Source organism: Paralichthys olivaceus, chromosome 5, assembly GCF_024713975.1.
Source record: "Paralichthys olivaceus isolate ysfri-2021 chromosome 5, ASM2471397v2, whole genome shotgun sequence".
In the NCBI taxonomy this organism is placed as follows: domain Eukaryota; kingdom Metazoa; phylum Chordata; class Actinopteri; order Pleuronectiformes; family Paralichthyidae; genus Paralichthys; species Paralichthys olivaceus.
In genome coordinates, this window is record NC_091097.1 from 2,026,794 (window position 1) to 2,047,003 (window position 20,210).

The 20,210-nt window shown below is 39.5% G+C and overlaps 1 protein-coding gene across 1 annotated transcript; it reads left to right on the forward strand.

Moving 5' to 3' along the window:
• Window positions 1–1,380: 1,380 nt before the first annotated feature.
• Window positions 1,381–19,959, forward strand: rgs9a (regulator of G protein signaling 9a). The gene is made up of 17 exons (XM_069525037.1): window positions 1,381–1,594; window positions 4,858–4,954; window positions 6,989–7,039; window positions 7,130–7,236; window positions 8,189–8,240; window positions 8,759–8,817; window positions 9,695–9,771; window positions 10,496–10,577; window positions 10,698–10,760; window positions 12,972–13,001; window positions 13,205–13,266; window positions 13,822–13,935; window positions 14,851–14,966; window positions 17,385–17,472; window positions 17,696–17,834; window positions 18,466–18,548; window positions 19,100–19,959. Exons 1-17 carry the CDS (start codon window positions 1,526–1,528, stop codon window positions 19,254–19,256), a joined length of 1,446 nt encoding a protein of 481 aa, XP_069381138.1. The 5' UTR covers window positions 1,381–1,525; the 3' UTR covers window positions 19,257–19,959.
• The last annotated feature ends 251 nt before the right edge of the window (window positions 19,960–20,210 follow it).

The following is a 20,210-nucleotide window of genomic DNA, read 5'->3' on the forward strand; positions in this document are numbered from 1 at the left end:
GATTACATCTTCCTGGAGTTTGGATGTGTGATTTCGTTAATTCAACATTTTAAACACGTCAATCGAATAATATGTGTTTAACATATAAAGTCCGAGGTTACAGAGGAACCTCTTTTTGTTTTTGCATTTATTGTTACATGAGGAGTTTATCTGCTCCAAATCATAACAGCGGTTTATCCAACACACTTGAATCCAGCACAAATCAGAGGTACAGTGGTGATCGAGGCGCGCTCACGACGGTCTACGTGAGCGCGCCCACGCTTTAACCCATGCTCCTATTTACCTGTTACTATTAGAGAAGGTCTGTAACTCCACAACTCTATTTTGATAAAGTACATTATAATTGTCAGGGAGAAATACACTAATATTACAAGTATTATTTCCAAAGACATATTTTACTGCACGGGTTAGTTCATGTATAATATTCAGTTATTCTTTTTCAGAGTTGGACACATGAGAAATGTATTCATTAACTGAAGTTGATGTTTTTGGTAAATATGGCTAAACTACTTTCTCATCTGCTGGACACGACATATTGCTGCATTCAAATGGACCCATGTTCACAAGAAGAGTTAATCGAGTGGTACTCATGACAATGGATCGGAGACATTTATGAAAACTCTGAGTTGTGATGTGTTTGCAGATATTTACAGAAAGGGAGAATGCAATGGAAGTTCATTTTTCAATATATTTTAATTTGTCTTTTGTTCGTTTTATTTGTAATTTTATAATACATCTGAGGAAAACAATCCCAAACAGCCTGGCACTGTCCAAAGGTATAAATATCCACTTACACCAGTTCTAAAGCCCACTAAGTGTCACATTATATATTCTAATTTAATACTGAAATACAATATTACGTTTGTAAGGTTTTGTAGATGCTAAGAAGTTAATGAACTCAGCCAAAACGCCTGACACATAAAGAGTAGGAGAGAGTCAGTATAGCACTTTCCCACCGTTATGCAAAAATAATCTAATCTAATCTGCTGCACTTTGTATCACATTTACACTACGTATGCATGAGAGCGATATTTTCAAGAATCAGCATAATTTTCAATGTAGCCAACAACTGTTTTGCATGCTTTTACCCGCTTGTCTTTCTATACTGCCTGATTTTAATGCATAACAATAGTAAGTTAATTAATTGTATTCTAAAATATAAATTTATCAAACAACCTTCAAAGTCTTTGGTGATTGCGACACATTCCAGCCTCCATACTTAGCCACCTGAACTAAATGGTCCAGCTCTGACACTGACTCTCTTCACACAAGTTAATTTAAGAAGCACCCAGACCGGCTTTTCTCTGGAATTACAGGGGGGATAAGAGCACCAAGTTCCCTGCAGCTGATTGGTGGATAAATCCATCCTTCACATCCTGTTTTACAATCCTCTCACAATGTGTGCACAGAGTGCATGTATGCACAAACTATTCTGTGAGCACCTTTCTAAATAACTGGAATATTTCACACTGGGATATTTTTATTATTTTTGAATATTTGATTGGAATTTTATTAGTCTGCAAATATGACAATCCGAACAGCCCGTCCTGACCGGGTGCAACATTTCCCTCCCCGTATGCACTGCCTCAAAAAGGTGGGTGGGTAGTATCATTATTATCATTATGGTCAGAATTTATTGAGTGCTTCAGCTCTATAAATTGGGTTTTTCCTTTATATGCACTCTCCTTAATTTAATATTTGTATGTAAGTATTATTGACTTATACATGTATATTTAGGCCACACTACAGATTCATCAGTTCTTAAAGTTAAATTAGACTTTACATTTCTGGAGCATACTGAATACTAAAGTTTAGCAGTAAAACCTGAACCCACCTGGTAAAAAAAAGATACATTCAGTAAAAATGACTAAAAGACAGGGCAGTATAGTTCATACATGACAAAAAACCTAAAGTCTATTTGATCCCAATGAAGACAAATATAGATTACGTACATCAGTAAATGAAAGGATTAGCAACTACATTGTCTACAACTCGCAAAGACCATAGTGTGTAGTGTAGACTCCATACTGAAATGTGTTGTGTTGAAATGTCATATGTTCATGTCATTATGAGCATTCTCTTTATATTTGTGAATGTAGGCCTACATGACTACTGTGCAGTAGATATTAATTCTGTATGTTTATAAACGGTATGTAAATGTATGTGTATATATACACACACCCGTGAGATGGGCTCTCAGGGTAATGTGACATGGTCACTTTCACTTATTTATGCAAAAAAAAAGGCACAGCACTGTATAAGAAATTAGATAAAGTTAAATTAAAGTGATTGCAGTATCTGCAGCACAGCAGAGCATCACTCATTGAGCCTCTGTATCCTATATAAGACTCCTGGACATGTCAGGAATCAAATCTCTAACAAACCCAAGCCACCAGAATACAAAACTATAAGACAGAAGGTTTTTAATTAGATATAGTCAGGGGCAACCCCATAGCTGAGTGGGCAGGGAGTAAATCACATGGGAGAAAACGCCCTGAGCAGCTACTCCGACCACTTACTGCTTGTCATCCCTCTGCTCACTGTATTATATATCAGTTTTCACTGTCTCTATTTCCAGAAAGAAAGAAAAAATTAAAACTGAATCTAGTTTCCTGTTTGCCCTCTGAAGCCACCCTGAGTGAGAAGTGTTTTCCTGTGAGGAAGGATTTGTAAGACAAGTGGTGTTTATGGAAGTGCAAGTGATCTTATCAACATCACTGATATATTATCAATTATTTACATGTGAATGATTTGTTATGTATGTAGGAGGGCCTTTGTCGATGTTGCATTATGTGTGTCATGGTAATGGATTATTTTTACTGAGGTCATAATGTGTAAGCAGTGGAAAAGTACAATAGTTCTCTTTGAAATGATAAGAAGTATAAGTTTAAAGCAGCACAACAACATAGAAATACTCAAGTTAAGTAAAGGTACCTCAGAGTGACTGTACCACATACAGTGTTGTTCCTTTCCTGATGAAATGCAGTCATTCGTATACAAGTATTCAGCATTCTGTCAATGTGTATATTCTGTCAATATAGCAAAGTGTTGTTACATCACATTAAACTATAGGTTTAAGTGTCTTGTCTCCCCCACAGCAGTCACCATGTAACATGAAGAAGATGTCAAATATCTTGTAAAGTATTTTGTTACAGCAAAAGTTCTTTACCTACAAACATAATTGAAGAGATACAGTTTCTGAATATAATAATGGCACAACCTGATGAGGTTGAGGGCTGGAAACAGAACGCTGTCCAGGGGCTGCAGACTGCCAGGGAACACACATGGCCAAAGTTTACTGTGAGGCAATGTTGTGGTGATTTCTGGAACTGTAAATGGGTTTGGAAATATGTGTGACCACATCAATAGCTTCTTAAATGATACTGAACTTAAAGCAGTTCCTGCACTTAAATCAAAAAATGAGGGCCTGTCATAAAAGGATATTGTGCTTATTCCAAAGCAAATTATGATAAATGACCAGGACGGCTGTGGCCCAGGGGATAGATCGGGTCATCCTTTAACCAGTGGTGGTTCGAACCCAGTGGTTCGGTCTTTGTGTGTGAATGCGTGAATGGCAAAAACAGAATTTGTAAAGTGCTCTGAGTGGTCATCAAGACCAGACTAGAAAAGCACTATATAAAATAAAAACCATTTAAAGTACAGAACATAGCTGGCACACAGATAAACTGGGGGCACATATACATTGGGTAGTTTCTGTAGGCTCTCTGGGCTACTCATGGAGCTGCTACATACACTGCATTTGATGAGGCCTTAAAGGTAGCAGGTGTAAAAGAAATGCGGAGTCAATACAGACCCACAGTTGATTTCTGCTTAAGAGCCCTTTAACAGGTTGGATTTTCCCACCTGACTTAATACTCAGACATGCCAAAGCAAAGTCAACAAACTCCTCATTCTCACCTATCCCTCCAAGCCCTAGCCCCACCATATTTAACAGACCTCCTCCGCCCCTACACTCCGCTCAGAAGGCTGCAGTCCTCAAACACAGGACTGCTCTCCATCCCCAATAACAAACTGTGAACCTTTGGAGACGGAGCCTTTTGTGTCGCAGACCCCACCCTCTGGAACTCATTCTGTAATGTTACATCTCTGGACATCTTCAAAAAACTACTCAAACACCACCTGCTCACTAAGGCCTTTGGCCTCAGTTAACGCTCCACCCTGCCATTAGTGCTGTTTATTTTTATCTCTTTTGGGCAAATTACTTTCTTTTCTTTTCTCTTTTGTGTCCACAGACATATGTAAAGCTTCTTTGGGTCTCTTGAAAGGCGCTATATAAATTCTAGCTATTATCATGCCACATGGATCCATTGGATTGTGAATGGAAATTGTAAAGACATTGTGATATTTTATTTACAAGTATTTGAATGTAATCAAGTACTGGACTGAACAAATATATAATACCTTGATATTAATAACTTGGAAAATATAACACACTGAAAATGATTGAACTGGAACGTCCCAATCAAGCTGCACCAAGTTTCACACAGTCAGGGATATCAGTTCTCTGAATATGCCTGATCCACGAATTAGTCCATTAGAGAACAGTAAAGAAATTCCCTGACCCTTACCGCATCCTTCCTCCAAGTTTTGTGGAAATCTGTTTAGTTGTTTTTGTGTGATCTTGGTTACCAGCAAACATAAAAACCAATCAACAAAAAGCAGACAGGGGTGATACATATTCCCTCGTTGTTTTGTGATGCTCTGACCCTCAACTGGGAGCTAATGTATTTAGTAGTGTTAAGATTGAAGCATGGAAATCTCAGATGAATATTTGTGATGATGAGTGATATTCTTGAATATTCCATTGTGGCTGATGTAAATGAATCCTGTTTCCAGCTGGAGGCCATAGTGGTGGAGATGCAGGACCCGAAAAATGGAGTGAAAGGCTCGGAGCAGAAACTCAATGTCACTACCATCCCACATGTCATTGCTGGTAAGATTGAAAAAATGATGATGCTCCAAAATGATCTTTATTTTTATATTATTTATCAATTTGACCCAATGAAAATGATGTTCCACAAATAGTGAATGTTGGACGCAGATTTATCATATGAACCAATTTGCTCTGTGTCTGCTGGATATGTAAATGTGCAGTTGACTGAAGGTTTTCAGCTTGTTGTGATGCTCCAAGTGGCCAAAAGCATAAAGTACATGGCTTTAAATTTGTGTTGCAGTGCAAAAAAGAATGTTATTATGCTTATATCTTAGTTGTAATGTTTAGTCATCAGAATACTTTTTTTTATACTTTTTTTTTTTCTTGAGCTTTATTTGCTTTAACGTTCACTTGCGTCAGATGATTAAATGCTGTAAGACTGACAGGCTGTCTTGACTGTCTAAGCTGCTAACACAGGCTAAATAAAGTAAACCACAATCGGATGAGATCTGGACAGTGCTTTAGGAGCCAAGGTGGCGTTTTAATCTGGGGTAACACCAGCAAGGGAAAGGTCAGAACAGATGTATATGGGCCAAACCCACCATGTGATCTGAGATAGTCTGAGTAATGTAGAAGCACCTTCTGTGAACAGTTTACAAAATGAACAGTTAGAGCAGAAACACAAGTTGTGTGATTCATTCAAAATTACTTACCTTTAATTAATCATCTGTGCTATTAAAGGTCCAGTGTGCAAGATTTAGGTGAAAGGGATCTATTGGCAGAAATTTAATGTAGAATAATCCTACATTAGTTTTCACTAGTTTATTTCATCTAAATTGTATGAATTGTAGTTTTTTTTACCCCAGAAAAGACCCTTTATATTTAAATACTTTATATTTACATGGAGGGGGTCTGCTCTACGGAGGACGCCATTTTTTTTCCATTAGTCCAGACTGGACAAAAAAATCTATTGAGTTTTTATGACAACTGAAGCTACAACAGTTTCTTTTTCATGTTTGGAAGGAGAGGGTGAGGTGAGGGGGGTTCAGCTGCAACATGCAACTTCAAAAGTAGATATTACGATAGTCTACACACTGTACCTTTAAGTGTCTTGCTGCTGTTGCCTGTCCTCTATCATCCCAACGATCAACTTCAAGATAAGATAGGATAAGATAAGATAAGATAACAGAAGTACTTTAAAGAACACACTTTGAGAGAATTACCACATTAATAGAGATGAGGGTTAATGGGACACACTCACCAGAACCCAGATAACATGTAACATGGGAACTGAAGCTCCTCGCCTGCAAAAGGGAAACCCTCTCAGAGCCAGATCTGTGATGTTCAGTGGCAAGCATTTTTTGGCCAAGCCTTGACCCATAGAGCCTATTTGGGCTTAGCTTGAGAGAGCAATATGGAGCCACCACCCCGTGGGCCCACTGCTTGCGGGGATAGGCACTATTAAAGTAAAGTGCTGTGCAGGTCAGGTGGCATCTAAAGGCAGGAACCTCAGGAAGTGGAGTAGGAACTAGTGTTGGATGTGAGGGGTACCAACTAGATACCTCCAGGACCACCTGGGTGAGTGTCATAGTGTGACCTTTTGGTGGTCATTAGAGAATTACTCTATGTATAGCATGGTTTATAAAACCAAATTCCTGGAGAGGTGCTGGGCTCTCAGCTTTTCCAGGAGTTTTGTAACTTTGTAACTATCTGTTGCATGTGTCTATGCACTGAAGAGCCCTTCAGAAAACACAGCCTTCTTGGAGTCCATGGATGGGATCTTAGGAAGGATTCTTAGGAGTCTCAACGTAGTCTCACGAAAGATGTAGAGACCTCCAGGGGAGTGATTAGAGGAATGGCCGATCTGATCCGAACCTGAGCGATGCCTTGTTATTAGACCTCTATGCTACTCATGGATTGGCCACAACTAAGACCATGTTCAAATTGTGGATAAGAGTACCTAGTACCTTAAAAACCTCAGGCCAATAATCAATTGGTCTATCATCATCAGATCTAGGAGAGACTGGAGTCTGATTGATTAATAGTGTGTATACAGTGTTTGCAGCATTTCAGTTCTTAACTGTGTTTCCACAGGTAACGACATAATCACATGGATTGCCAACAAGATGAAGACTCCAACTGAAGGTAAAGTCTGTGTACTGCAAAGATACAACATGACATCTCCACACAAGACTTCCTCCAATCATTCTCCTGCCTCCTGTCTTGTATTTCCAGAGGCTCTTGTCTTTGGCACCATGCTAGTGGCCTATGGCTACATCTACCCCCTGCAGAACCACAAGAAGCTGGTCATATGCAATGATACTAGCCTCTACCGCTTCCAGGTACAGCCGAGCACTCACTTCTTCTCTGCTGCCTATGTTGTCACACTTTATCATAACAGGGAAATATAATTTGGACAGGGTTTCACTTAATTTAGGATAGACCCACTGATTGTGGCCCAGAAAGTGTAAACAAAAGCCATGTGGTGGAAACGTCGCTCTACTGGTCATTCAATCTGTAAAAGTAAAACGATCCCAACCAATTTGTGGTCTATATGATCTATATGTGGTACATTATGGAGCACTGTTAGGTTCTGTTTATGCTGGTGTTGATCTGGAGTGCATATAATCAGACACTAGAGGATAGCGCATATGACCATCTGATTAGACAGCAGGTATTAAATCATTTAATAACTGGCCTACATCAGCCCAGTAACTGTGGCTATCCACGGCAGAAGACAATGATTTGGTCCTCCCCATATGACTCAACAACATCTACCAGGATCACAGTGGGTCTCAACTTAAGAATCCTGTTGAGGTCATTATACCAAACAAATTTGTCCTTTACTTCTGCAGAGCTCTCTGTTTTCTTTTGCACCTTCTCCAGTAATTCTGATCTGTTCTCTTCAGCCCAAATATCCAGGAGGCATCTCAATTCGTCCTGAGTTCATGTTTGTCCCGTGCCAGATTACATTTTGGTCGCGGCCAGTGTGATAGCTCTCCGGTCATCAAAACAGGAAGATAAAACTTTTTCAAACCATTGAAATGACAGATATACTACTTCCTGTTTTTGGGTTGAAGGGTGTTCACATCAGAAATGACCTGCTCCAGAGTTCACAGAGACCAGCACTTCAAAGTGGACCAGAGTGCAGTAGTCTTGTCCACATAGCTATCATTATTTTTAGAGACAGAGTTGGTTATAAGTGCTGTTATCAGTTTTTTTGTTCATTATGTTGTTTATATTTATACACTGATGGAACATCAATAACACTGTTTTCAATCTTCACCTATTCAGACACCATACTTCTGGCCTACACAGAAATATGCTGCAGAGGACTCTGACTATGGTGGGTACAGTATTTCATAGGAGGTGGGGTCTAGGGGCTTCAGTGACTCTTTACAATGAATCTTGCAGACTGTTCAATCACATGTATAGATAAACAATATTGTGTATTGGTTTCTGCTTTATTATTATATAATGAGTAATGTTACTATCGTTATTGCTCCAATGAAAGAATTATGGCACAACACTGCAGAGTTCTGCAGAGCTGGTATTCACTTAAAACCAAGTTCTGAGTGGTGACTTCAGGGGCACATGTTTAAGAGCAAATTGAATTATTACTATGTATTATATTTCAGAACAAAGGACTGTTTTATTCAAACCCCACAAATGATAGATAGGTAGGTATAGGTATACAGGATGGGTGGAAGGAGGGAGGGAGGAGGAATGATGATAAAAAAGAAATGGATCGATAGATAGATTCATTCACTGATTGATTCATTGATTGAACAAACAAATTAGGTTATTTCCCATGTTTTAATGACATACAACTGTATGTAATGACACTGTAACCTTTTTTTGCAGCCATTTACCTGGCAAAGAGGAACATCCGCAAGAAAGGCATGCTCGAGCCCTATGAACAGGTACATGGGAAAGCATGGGAAACGTTTGTGTCTATGTGTGCATGTATGTGTAAAAAAAAAAAAGTCCACTGCTTTAATTTTGTCTGACACTGACAGAGCGGGAGACCAGATTTGTCTTAAGTCACACACACTGAGTCTGGATGCAGATGTAAGATGTAATGTGGTAACAAGCACTCAGCTTGTTTTAGATGAAAACAGATTAATGTAGAAAAAAAATCATGCTTAAACTGCTGCTGTCTGTTTTTGTTGTACTTTATAATTTCATCCCAGCTCTTTGTTTATACCTGTGTTTTTGTTTTGTGTTAATGTTATAATCAGAGAGGATATCTTCTCTTGGTGTAGACTATTTAGGATATGTGTTTTTATTGACACAGACCATTTTAATCGCTATTTGTATCCCCATTCTGATGGTTAGTGACATGGTAAGTTGTGAAACTCAAATTTGTTGAGATGGTGGAATAATTTTCAGTAGACAGGAATTTAAAACATTGCTTTATGAAGATATTTTAGCATCTTTAGCCGTTTAACTCAAAATGTGTCCAAAATGTTATTTCTTATTTTCAGGGGCTTTTCTATGACAAAGCCCCTGGAGAACCACACACTGTAATATATAACTGTTTTCATAGACTGAGTGGTACACTTCCTGACAGTTCAGCCACTTCACAATCGCGGCCTCATGAAATTAAAAATACATATTCCCAGTTTTAATCCTGTGTCCCTGTGTGATTCATTTATCACTTGTTACTAAAGCAATGTCAGTATTTTTTTTTTTGGTGATAATGCAGTTAGTTACTGTCAACACTGCCGCAGGGCTGTGACACAAGTTCAACTGTTTCCTCCATAGCTCCATGTTTTTTTGTGTTTGTGTTTTAAACAGGCACATTACAACCACCTCCATAAATGGCTGAACCACAAGTGGGACTTCATTGTGATGCAGGCCACTGAACAATACAAGTATGTAAAATCATCAGTCTGAAACTGTACCTCAGTATGTTCTCAAAATGTAGTTAGTATTTGAAAGTTTGCAGTGAAGGTAAATAAAAATGTAGGGAAGTATGGAGAGGGGACGAAATCAGAGATTCCTACCTGGACATTGATATGTGTCAGAGTCCATCTTCTCTCCAGGACTTACACATGGATTTACCAGTGGAGTTCCATGCATGTCATTTCTATTCAACCTAGTCTCATTACTTAAAGCTGGTTGGTAAGCCTGGAAAAGCATTGAGGGCAGAATTCAATATGCAACCGATACATTCCACCCTGTCCCATCGGCCCTCTTGTCAAAGCTACACCCCCAAAACATACAAACGTGCACAGCCTGACAACAACTCATGAGTCGAGTTTTTCTTTGACGCACTCGCTAACTTCTGGCAATTGTCGTTGCTTCAAGCAGCCATATAGAGGAAAGTAAAACTGTCTCGACTCGCAAAGCAAAGTTGTTAAAAACAAGATGTTCGATTGCCTTTTACTACTCAGGGTTCAATAGCCAGACTTAAAAGAGTCCTTAAAACTTTCATGTGTACAGTAATGTAGGCATATATGTGGACATAAATATATAATATATTTAAGTTAGACAGAAGAGACAACCGACCCCTACTTGAAATATAATTGCTTTGTGCGTGTGTGTTTGTGTGTGTGTGTGTGTGTGTGTGTGTGTGTGGGCCTGTGTGTGTTTCAGGGCTGGTAAGGAAAGGAAGAAGCCAGATCGTGTGGTGTTTGACTGCCAGGAGAGGGCTTACTGGATATTGAACAGGCCTCCGGTCAGTGTGTGTGTGTGTGTGTGTGTGTGTGTGTGTGTGTTTATATATACTGTAGATCTCATTGTAATGTGATTACTGTACTTGCTGTACATTTGTCATGATCCTCCTGTGTGTGTGCAGCGTCGTACTCACAGTGCTATTGACTGCGGCCCAGAGCGTCTTATTGATCCCAATACAGATGAGGTAACAGGTCAGTACGTACGCATACACACACACACACACACACACACACACACACGCACACACTGGCAGAGGTCAGCTGGCCTCATAAGAAACTTACTGGAGCTTAAGATGCAGAGTAGTAGTGCAGAGCCGATCTCTATGGATATATCCACTTAGACTGGAACCCTCCTGACTCTCCATGTGGCTCACTCTCTCTATCACTCCTTTCCTCTCTTCCTCTTCCCTCCCATCCCCCTTTCCCGTCCTTTCATGTTCAGATAAAAACCTGGTAGAGCTACTTTGCTGTTACATTGATGGTGGATATATGTTGAACAAAAAGAGGTTTTCATTGAATCTACGTAACTATGTCAAGCTGCTATTGCATCTGCTAAAGCCTGCTGTTTCTCCTGAGTACTAAGGAGCTTAAGTTGAATCTCTTGTCCAGAAAGAGTTCTCTGATATTAGTTTGCAAGTCACAGCACTCTTTACTTTACTGTACTGTAAACACTGTGATACATAGAACATCAACCGTCATTGGCTGCAAACTGGACTGTTTTGAAGCGGTGGTGGAGAGGAGGGCAATGTACAAACTGTTATCCATCATGGACAATCACAAGCACCCTCTCCACCACCTAGTGGACAGACAGCAGAGCACTTTCTCCAACAGACTGGTTCAGCTCCACTGCTGCAAGGTCAGATACGGGAGAGCTCTCCTGCCCAGAGCAATAACACTGTACAATCCTCACCTCGGTCAAAAGGTGAACTCTCACAACCCTGAGCCATATAGTCTCCTTCCACACCCAAACTCCCTGCTTACTCCTGCAATAACTGTGAATTTGCACATCTTGTGTTCATTTTTTATTTTAGTGTGTCATACTCCTACCTACCTCATTACATTGTCTTCAAACGCCAACAACTACTGCAACTTTGCACACATCGCTTGCTCATAGTTTGTCATCTTATGCATATATTCTCTTATCTATAGGCATATTTGTTGTTATAAGATTTAGTAGTTTACTGTGTATTCTAGTAATGTATTGTGTATCTTTTACTTAGAGAATAGGTACCATTTTTAGTACATTTTATTTTTTTAAATATTATCACCATATACTTCATCCTCAATAGACAAACAAAACATTGTACCTGATCTCAGTCATGGGTAATGTTTAATTTTCTTACATTACCTCAAACACATCACAGAGGAAATTCAATGAAGGCAACTACATGCACTTTAACTATTACAGTTCTACATGTAGTTACTTTACTTTAAACGTTAAAACTATGATTACAAAAAACTTATTAATGATGAAAGTATATATACAGTAAAATAGTTTAGAAAAAAATGCAATGAAATTATATATGATGTAACACCCATGAGGCCTAATATGTCCTCATTGTGATCAGGGCTGAAATAATTAACCCAGCAGTTGAGTGGCAGAACATAATAACATCTTGATATATGATTCATTATCTTTTTTATTATTTATTCCCCTTATAGAGAATATCTTTGAGATTTGTACTGTCCATCAGAGAATATGTGATGCTGTACTTAAGGGAAGCCAACCAAAAAGTTGTAAATCCCAAGCCCCATACTGCAGCTCCAGGACAATCTTGGTGTTTCTAATTTTATGAGAATGGATTTAATTTGCCTTTCATCATCGGGATAAATGTCACAAGAAACTTGTTTATTCACAGCATTGTTTCCTTCTCCTGTCTTTTTCTTCTTTCTAACAGTTTTCCATACACTGATGAAGAGAGACCTATCTAATACAATAAGTGTCTTGCCCAGACTTTGATTCTTGTGTGTAAAATAGACTAGTGTGTAAATTCATGGTCCATGTTGTTCTTAGTCAATCCTCCAGGAAATGGTGATGATGTGATTGTAGTTATTCATGTTAAATGAACTGTTTTGTCAGATTCCTTCAGTTTTTTTTTACCACACTTTCCTTTCCTTCATAAAATAAATCTCTAAAAATATTATATATTAATATGTCTACAGGCAGACCAATCTTTCAGAAATTATATTTTGCTCTAATAATCACAAATTACTTGCAAGCTTAAGTCAGCTTTGCCTTAAGGGTTTAGTGTTTTTTGTGGTTGTTATTTTCCACCCTTCTGTTTGCTGTCTGTGGATAACACTAAAGCATACTAGATATACTTCAAACAGTCATGTGAGTCAACTGCACCTAATAAACTGTTTCCATGAAAACATTTTTTTCTTGTTGTGAACAGAAAATCAGCTTTGACCAGCACAGGCGCATGGTAAGTAATAATCTGTAATTAGTAATCATTCCTCTTGTTTCAGTAATGGATGAAATGTCCTCTCGGTTCACTGTTGGTGGCTTGAAGCTGCAGACTGAGTTTTATAACGTCACAGAAGTGGATAGTTTTATTTATAAACCTTTTACAAAATTACATTTGGAAATCTTCAATTGTGAAATACATGTTATGTTCTTTTATTCTAGAACATTTTCTATCAACAAGCCATCATGAGGTCAAAGGTCAAATCTAGCGTGTCCCTCGGAGCGTAAGTTTGTCTAGTACCTTACATGTAAAAGCCTTGTTACCTTAAGTTAAAATTCATTTCATTTTTTCCTGTCATCATAACTTAAACAGGAATTTTTCAACCTGGGTCCTATGTTTATATATGTGAGTTTGTAAATGAATGCTGCTGACAATAATGTTTTGAACCGGTCCAGTAGATCTCCTCTGCCAGCAGCCATAACATGCTAGCAGCAGCTACAATGTAATGTTATGGGGCAACTATGACCGTCCTCAAAATGTCCACTTAAAGTTCTTTTTTCCACCAATAAAAGACTCAGATTAATTTTAGGCTCATAAAGAATGTTTCCACCATAGCCCTGATAATCAGAGATAAACATCAGGCCCAGGATGGAAAATACCACAATTCCCCTTAAGAATCTTGTTCTTATACACACTATTTCATGAATGAGATTTTTTTGCTTCCTAAAAATAACCAAATGGTTATACAAAATAACCTGTCAAAACATTGACTGGCCTAGTTTGGAAACTTGGAGGCTCGGTGGATTCCATTGGTCTCATGATAGTTGCATCTCCACAGACTCGTCAAGTACATCACAACGTACAAAACCCACGACCCGTTTCTGGCTCCATGTCTACCCAGCAACCCCTGGCAAACAGACAATGACTCATACTGGACTCTCAACATGAGAAGGTAAGGGCAGCTGCATTCATTACTTTCTGTTTGCCTTCATCGTCAATGTGCACAAAGGTGTCAGTCTCAGATCAAGAACTCATATTCATTGTGTTACTGTAATCAAATAAAACTGGGAGACCATCAGCCTCTTCAGCCCTCAGCATGTTTACAATATGAGCATTTGTTTTAATGTTGGCTGGAACTGCTTCACAGCATTAAACAGGAAGAGTATGCTGACGGTAATTGTGCAGATGTTTGCAGAGCTTCAACTTCAGCAGAAGTTTGCTTTTTTGGTTGGTAGTTGGATAGGTAGGTCGGTTGGTTGACTGGTTTATTGGTTGGTGGATAGGTAGGTAGGTAGGTAGGTAGGAAGGTAGGTGGGTAGTTGGGCAGGTAGGTAGGTAGGTCGGTTGGTTGCTTAGGAGGTAGGTGGGTGTGATTAGGTAGGTAGGTAGGTGGGTAGGTAGGTAGGAAGGTAGGTAGGTAGGTAGGTTGGTTGGTTGCTTATGAGGTAGGTGGGTGTGTGGTTAGGTAGGTAGGTAGGTGGGCAGTTAGGTGGATAGGTTGGTTGTTGGTTGGTAGGGGTAGGTAGGTAAGTAGGTAGGTAGGTAGGTAGGTGGTAGGTAGGCAGGTAGGTAGGTAGATAAGTAGGTAGGTAGGTAGGTAGGTGGGTTGGTTGGTAGGTATTTAGGTAGGAAGGTTGGTAGGTAGGTAGGTTGGTTGGTTGGTCATCTTAAAGGATTGTCAAGACATATTAATAGATATCACAAAATACAAACATTTAAAAGTTATTAAAAGTTAATTTATATGTCAGTCATATGACTGTAATCTAAATTATTAGTACTGTATCTCTGTAAAAGTAGAACATGGATATCCAGTCATGAATGAGATATGTGAGTGTCACTGAGTTACTGAGCCCGTGTTTGTGTTCAGAGTTGATCCACCCACTAAGATGAGAGTGGAGCGCTGGTCATTCAGCTTGTTCGAGCTGCTGACTGACCTGCGAGGCCGAGACGACTTTAAGATCTTCCTCAAGAAGGAGTTCAGCGGTATGTTACCAAACTTTATTTTAAAACATTTCAATTTGGATTATGTATTGTTGCGTTTGTTTATCCAGAGATATAAGAAGTGTCAATCCGTGTGCAATCAATGAACATTTATTACCAAACAATGAAAAGGCATTACATAGCTATGGGCATCCTCACACAATCTGGCTGTAAGCCACCCAGAGTCGTGAAAAGTCGCCCCGCACATTTGGCATCACACAGCTATTGTAACATTAGAATTAACGTGATTGGTCAATAAGGAGCGGGGAATAGCCATGGTTTAGACTCAGCTCTTCCTTGTTGGTGCACAGGCTCATTCCTGGCCTCTTGGCACTTGAAACAACCAATGAGCACTAGCCACTCCTTGCTTGGTCCCTCCTTTGGTGACCATCTTTACCTTGAACCTTGTGTCTCCAACTCTACCTAACTCCAGTTATGTTTTTATCTCCTCTTGCACGTCATGCACAGTGTATCATCCTTAGTTTCAACGCAATAACAACTCCTTATATGGTTTTGGTCAATGTGGGAGAGGGAAGAGCTCGGCCTGACCTTGACAGCAAAATGTGTGTGTTTGTGCACAGGAATGTGTGTGTGTGCGTGTGTGTGTGCACGGCAAAATGCATGTGTGTATCCTCCATTCAAGATTACACCTGGTCTGACATTATTTACCATCCTTCAGAACCTGGGGCAGATGCTCGTAACTTTCTTAGACGTGTCCTACAACTCCATATGAGCACATTATAATGTTTTCGTGTGTTATTGCTCCAAACAATGGTCATACTAAAACTAGGACAATTAAACTGTGAACAAGAGATGGTTACTGAAAATGGTGCACACAGTGTTTATCGACTAAAAAGTAATACATGGTGCACAAGTGCTTATCAACTTGAAAGTAATACATGGTGCTCATAGTGTTTGTTGACTTAAAAGTAATATTCTCCCAAATCCCTTACACTGAAAAATTGTCCATGAAGTCCACAATCTCTCCAACGTCCAACTCATAATCATCACCACCTTCACCCAACAATGGCATCTGATATGGAGGGGGAGGAATCTCTTTGGACAGGGCAGTGGTAATTAGTCTGTCCATGAGGGTCCTAAAGCAGGGTATGCAACAGCAACCGCAAGTCACCAGAACAGCTGCAAAAACAGCAACGTATACCAGACAAGACATGACCAATCACTGCCATTTGCCAAAGGCGTGAGTCTACTTGGCAATAAAGCTTTTCTGATTCGGATTCCGATTCTGAACACAATTTCCACCAGATGGTGTCCGCACTCTGCTTTCCTTCACTCTCAGTTCTGTTACTATCACTGCATCACACCTTACACTCCACACTCCCAGATTAGGCTGCACAAATGCAGACAGTTGCATAAATCGTCTTTCTTACATCAATATCAATTTACTCAATGCTCCCTCACTGTCAGCTGTCAGCGATGAACAATTGTCGGATCGTGTCTTATAGATCGCTTCACGCGACACACGAACCGTGCAATGGTCCCGGACCCTGCTGTTACTTTCTTCCCTTTTTATGCCCCAAAACGGGTCTCAGACCTCTTATTCTAATTTTAACGCAATAACAACTCCTTATATATGGGAGAGGGAAGAGCTCTTCCTGACCTTGACGGCAAAATGTGTGTGTTTGTGCATGGTAAAATGTGTGTTCGTATCTTCCATTCATGACTACACCTGGTCTGAGATTATTTACTGTTTTTCAGACCCTGGGACAGATCTTAGAACTTTCTTAGACGTGTCCTGCAACTCCCTATGAGCACATTGCAATCATGTTTTCGTGTGTTATTGCTCCAAACAATGGTCATACTAAAACTAGGACAACTAAAGCTGTGAACAAGAGATGGTTACTGAAAATGGTGCACACAGTGTTTAACAACTTAAAGTAATACATGGTGCACAAGTGTTTATCAAATTAAAAGTAATATTCCCCACAGTATCCATGGTATTGAACCAGACTGAGAATTCCTGAGGTGGTTAGGGTAAGGTGTTTACAGCTCAAAGTAAATGAGCATGACAGTAAGTTCAGTGAACTTAAGTGACCTCCTCGGTCAGCAGTTATTAATCAAGTACAACACAGTAGTGGTGTGGTATAACAGGAGTTTGGCAGAATTAATGTGCAGCTGACATATCTGAGGGATGTCGTGATGAGTCATGTCAACATGGAGCAGAATGTAAAAGGAATCAATGAAAAGAAGAACTGAGGCTGTTCCCAGTCAAGTCCTCAGTGAGTGTATTTGAACAGAACACAAAACCAGAGTTTCCTGTGTGACATGTCATCTGCCTTTCAAATAAGACTGCCTACTGTCTTGCTTGGTCCTCTGAGGTTGTGCTCACATGAATAGCAGCCTGCTAACATGCTAGTGTGTGTGTGTGTGTGTGTGTGTGTGTGTGTGTGTGTGTCCCAGGGGAGAACTTGGCATTTTGGGAAGCAGCTGAAGAACTGAAGTGGGGCACTGCATCCTCCATGTCATCAAAAGCTGAGACCATCTTTAAGTAAGTGTTTGTGTATGTGTGTTGGAATGTCATGAGAGGTCACTAGGGCCGGCTAGGGTGGGGTGGTGCAGTGTAAGTAAGAAAACAGGCAAAAACCAAAAGGTTCCAAAAAAGAGGGTGAATTTAGAAAGTAGTTCTCAGTCCAAGTTGGTTCTCCAAGTAGGGATCAAAACCCTAAAGCAGGATTTACAGTAGAGTTGATGTGGAGCGTCTGTGTGTTCAGAACCTTCCTGGCCCCTGGTGCCCCCCGTTGGATCAACATCGATGGCCGGACCATGGGTCTGACAGTGAAAGGCCTGGAGCATCCCCACCGCTACGTGCTGGAAGCAGCTCAGACACACGTCTTCCTTCTCATGAAAAAGGTGTGTCTATGTAGCTAATAAGGATTATAATTCATCTGTAAGTGTGATTGATTTGCACCAAAAAGTCATTATTGATTATTTCAAAGATCTAAAATGAGCTGGTATGATGGGACAGGAAAGGGGAAGGGTCAGAGAAGACTATCTACCTTTCTATTGGGCTGCAGCAGCCAGATCAACTACTGGTCCTCCAGGTCAAAGCTGTGATATCTTATTAATAATATGAGAATGAATGGTAGTTCGGTACCAAGAGTAACCAGGTCTTTCCTTTAAGTTCCCACAGAAACAACCTCCCTGATGAGATCTGTCTGGAAAGCTCCTTATTCTTTATTAAATACCACTTAAAGACATTTCTAATAAATGGCCTTTCTTAGGGCTCACTGTTTTAATCATATTGGACGGTTTTGTTTTATTTAATTTTACTCTTTTCGAATCTGTAACACTTTCATATTCCTGTCTGAATGTTGTGTGTGCTCTTCAAACTGCTTTTAATTTAATGTATTAAATTTGTTCTATTGTTTGCCCTCAAAATCACTTTGCAACTGTGTTCCGATGGTTATTTTTAAAGTAAAATTATTATTATTATTATTATTATTATTATCACCATCGGTCTCATGTGTTTTCGTTGGTACAGGATACTTTCTTTCGTTACCTCAAGTCACCCGTGTACAAAGACATCCAGAAGAAAGCACAGAACCCTGAGTCTCACAACTTCAGGTTAGTGTTCAAAATGATTTCATTAGAAAATGATGTTTCTCCTTCTGCACACAAACACATGTTGACCACACATGTTCATGATGGTCCTATTAGCTTCCTAACAATATTTACCTGCAAGAATTTCCATCTCGCAGTTGTTTGATTTTTTTAACCAGTCATAATGGAAACAGGGAACATAATCGCAGTCTCCTCTTCTGTCCCTGACTTAAGGTGATGAATAACAAGTGTTTTTGCAGAATATCATATTTTTTAGGTGAAGCTGACTTTCTATCTTTTGGATATAATAGGCTTGGGCAATATGGCCCAAAATCATATGATGTACGTTCTTACGTAGGCTTTGCACGTATGCATGAGGAAGGGCAGGGGTGTCCCAGGACAGAGTTATATACCGCCAAATATATATATATATATTGTTATATTGTTATATTAGTATTGGTCATTTATATTATTTTATTATCCAGCCCTGGTATGTAGATCATCTATTCATCCTTTTGGAAATTTGTAAGACAATGTGAGTTCAGTTTCATCTTGAGTCTGCTTCTCCTCCCTAGTCCGGCCCAGCTGGAGCAAAACGCTCAGAACCGGAGCCTTGGCATCCATCCTATCATCCTCTGGCAGCAGGAGGAGGAAGAGAAGGCTAAGGTGGCCGCCGCCTCCGCTCCTGTCGATGTCAAGGCCATGATGAGCAAAATAGACAGGAAGAAGTAGAGCCACGCACTGAAAATTTACATGAGGCACACAGTATCACGCACAGGTACCAGCCAGGTGATGCTTTGTTTTAGAAAGTCATAAAATGTGAAAAATTGAGTTTACATCGATACATTTACAATAAATTCATACATTTGAATGAAAAGCATCTGCAGAGTTAGGTTGTAAATATGAACAGTGATTATCAGTACAGCTCGCCACCAAACCTATTCTTTCAGCATGTGATAGAATATGACAATATGTTAAGTCACACTAATGACACAATTTGTATCAAATATCCAATATATGGTAATAAATATTTAAATATACAGTACGTAAGAATAAAACCTTTATTATTATCAATACATTAGATGCTGAAGCCAAATCTATTGTTAAATGTCTGAAGTTTGACTTGAGCCAATGAGCCTGCTTTGTCTTCTTTGCTGACTGTGTGATAGTTATGTTTTCCATGCATATTGCTCCATACAAGTAAGAGGGTGAAGTAGGACCCAGATGTTGTAGCTTCTGTTGCTGCAATATATGTAAAAATAGATAACTGCTGTTGTACAGACAGGACAGATTTAAGTTTGATTTTATTAAACTGTCTCTACTGTCTGCTGCAAACGATTCAATCATTCATCCCTTCACTTCCATATGGATATTTGTACAGTATGTACATGTGTACACTTCCGTGAAATTAATAATGAGATCAAGTTAAAGCAGAGTTCAGTGTGTTTGTGTGTGTTAAAGCAACATTTTACTGCTGTGCACAAAAAGAGGGGAAATGGTTGTGATGTAAATGATTCTATTCGGTGCATACACAATTCATCATGTTAATAAAAGAGTACACATGATCTGAGAGATGAGAGACTTGACCGGGGCTCTGCATGTGGAGAATGGAGGCGACACAGCGAATCACTGAAATGATGACTGACAGTCAGAGAGAGGTTCATTCGTGTAATATCTACCCACGAT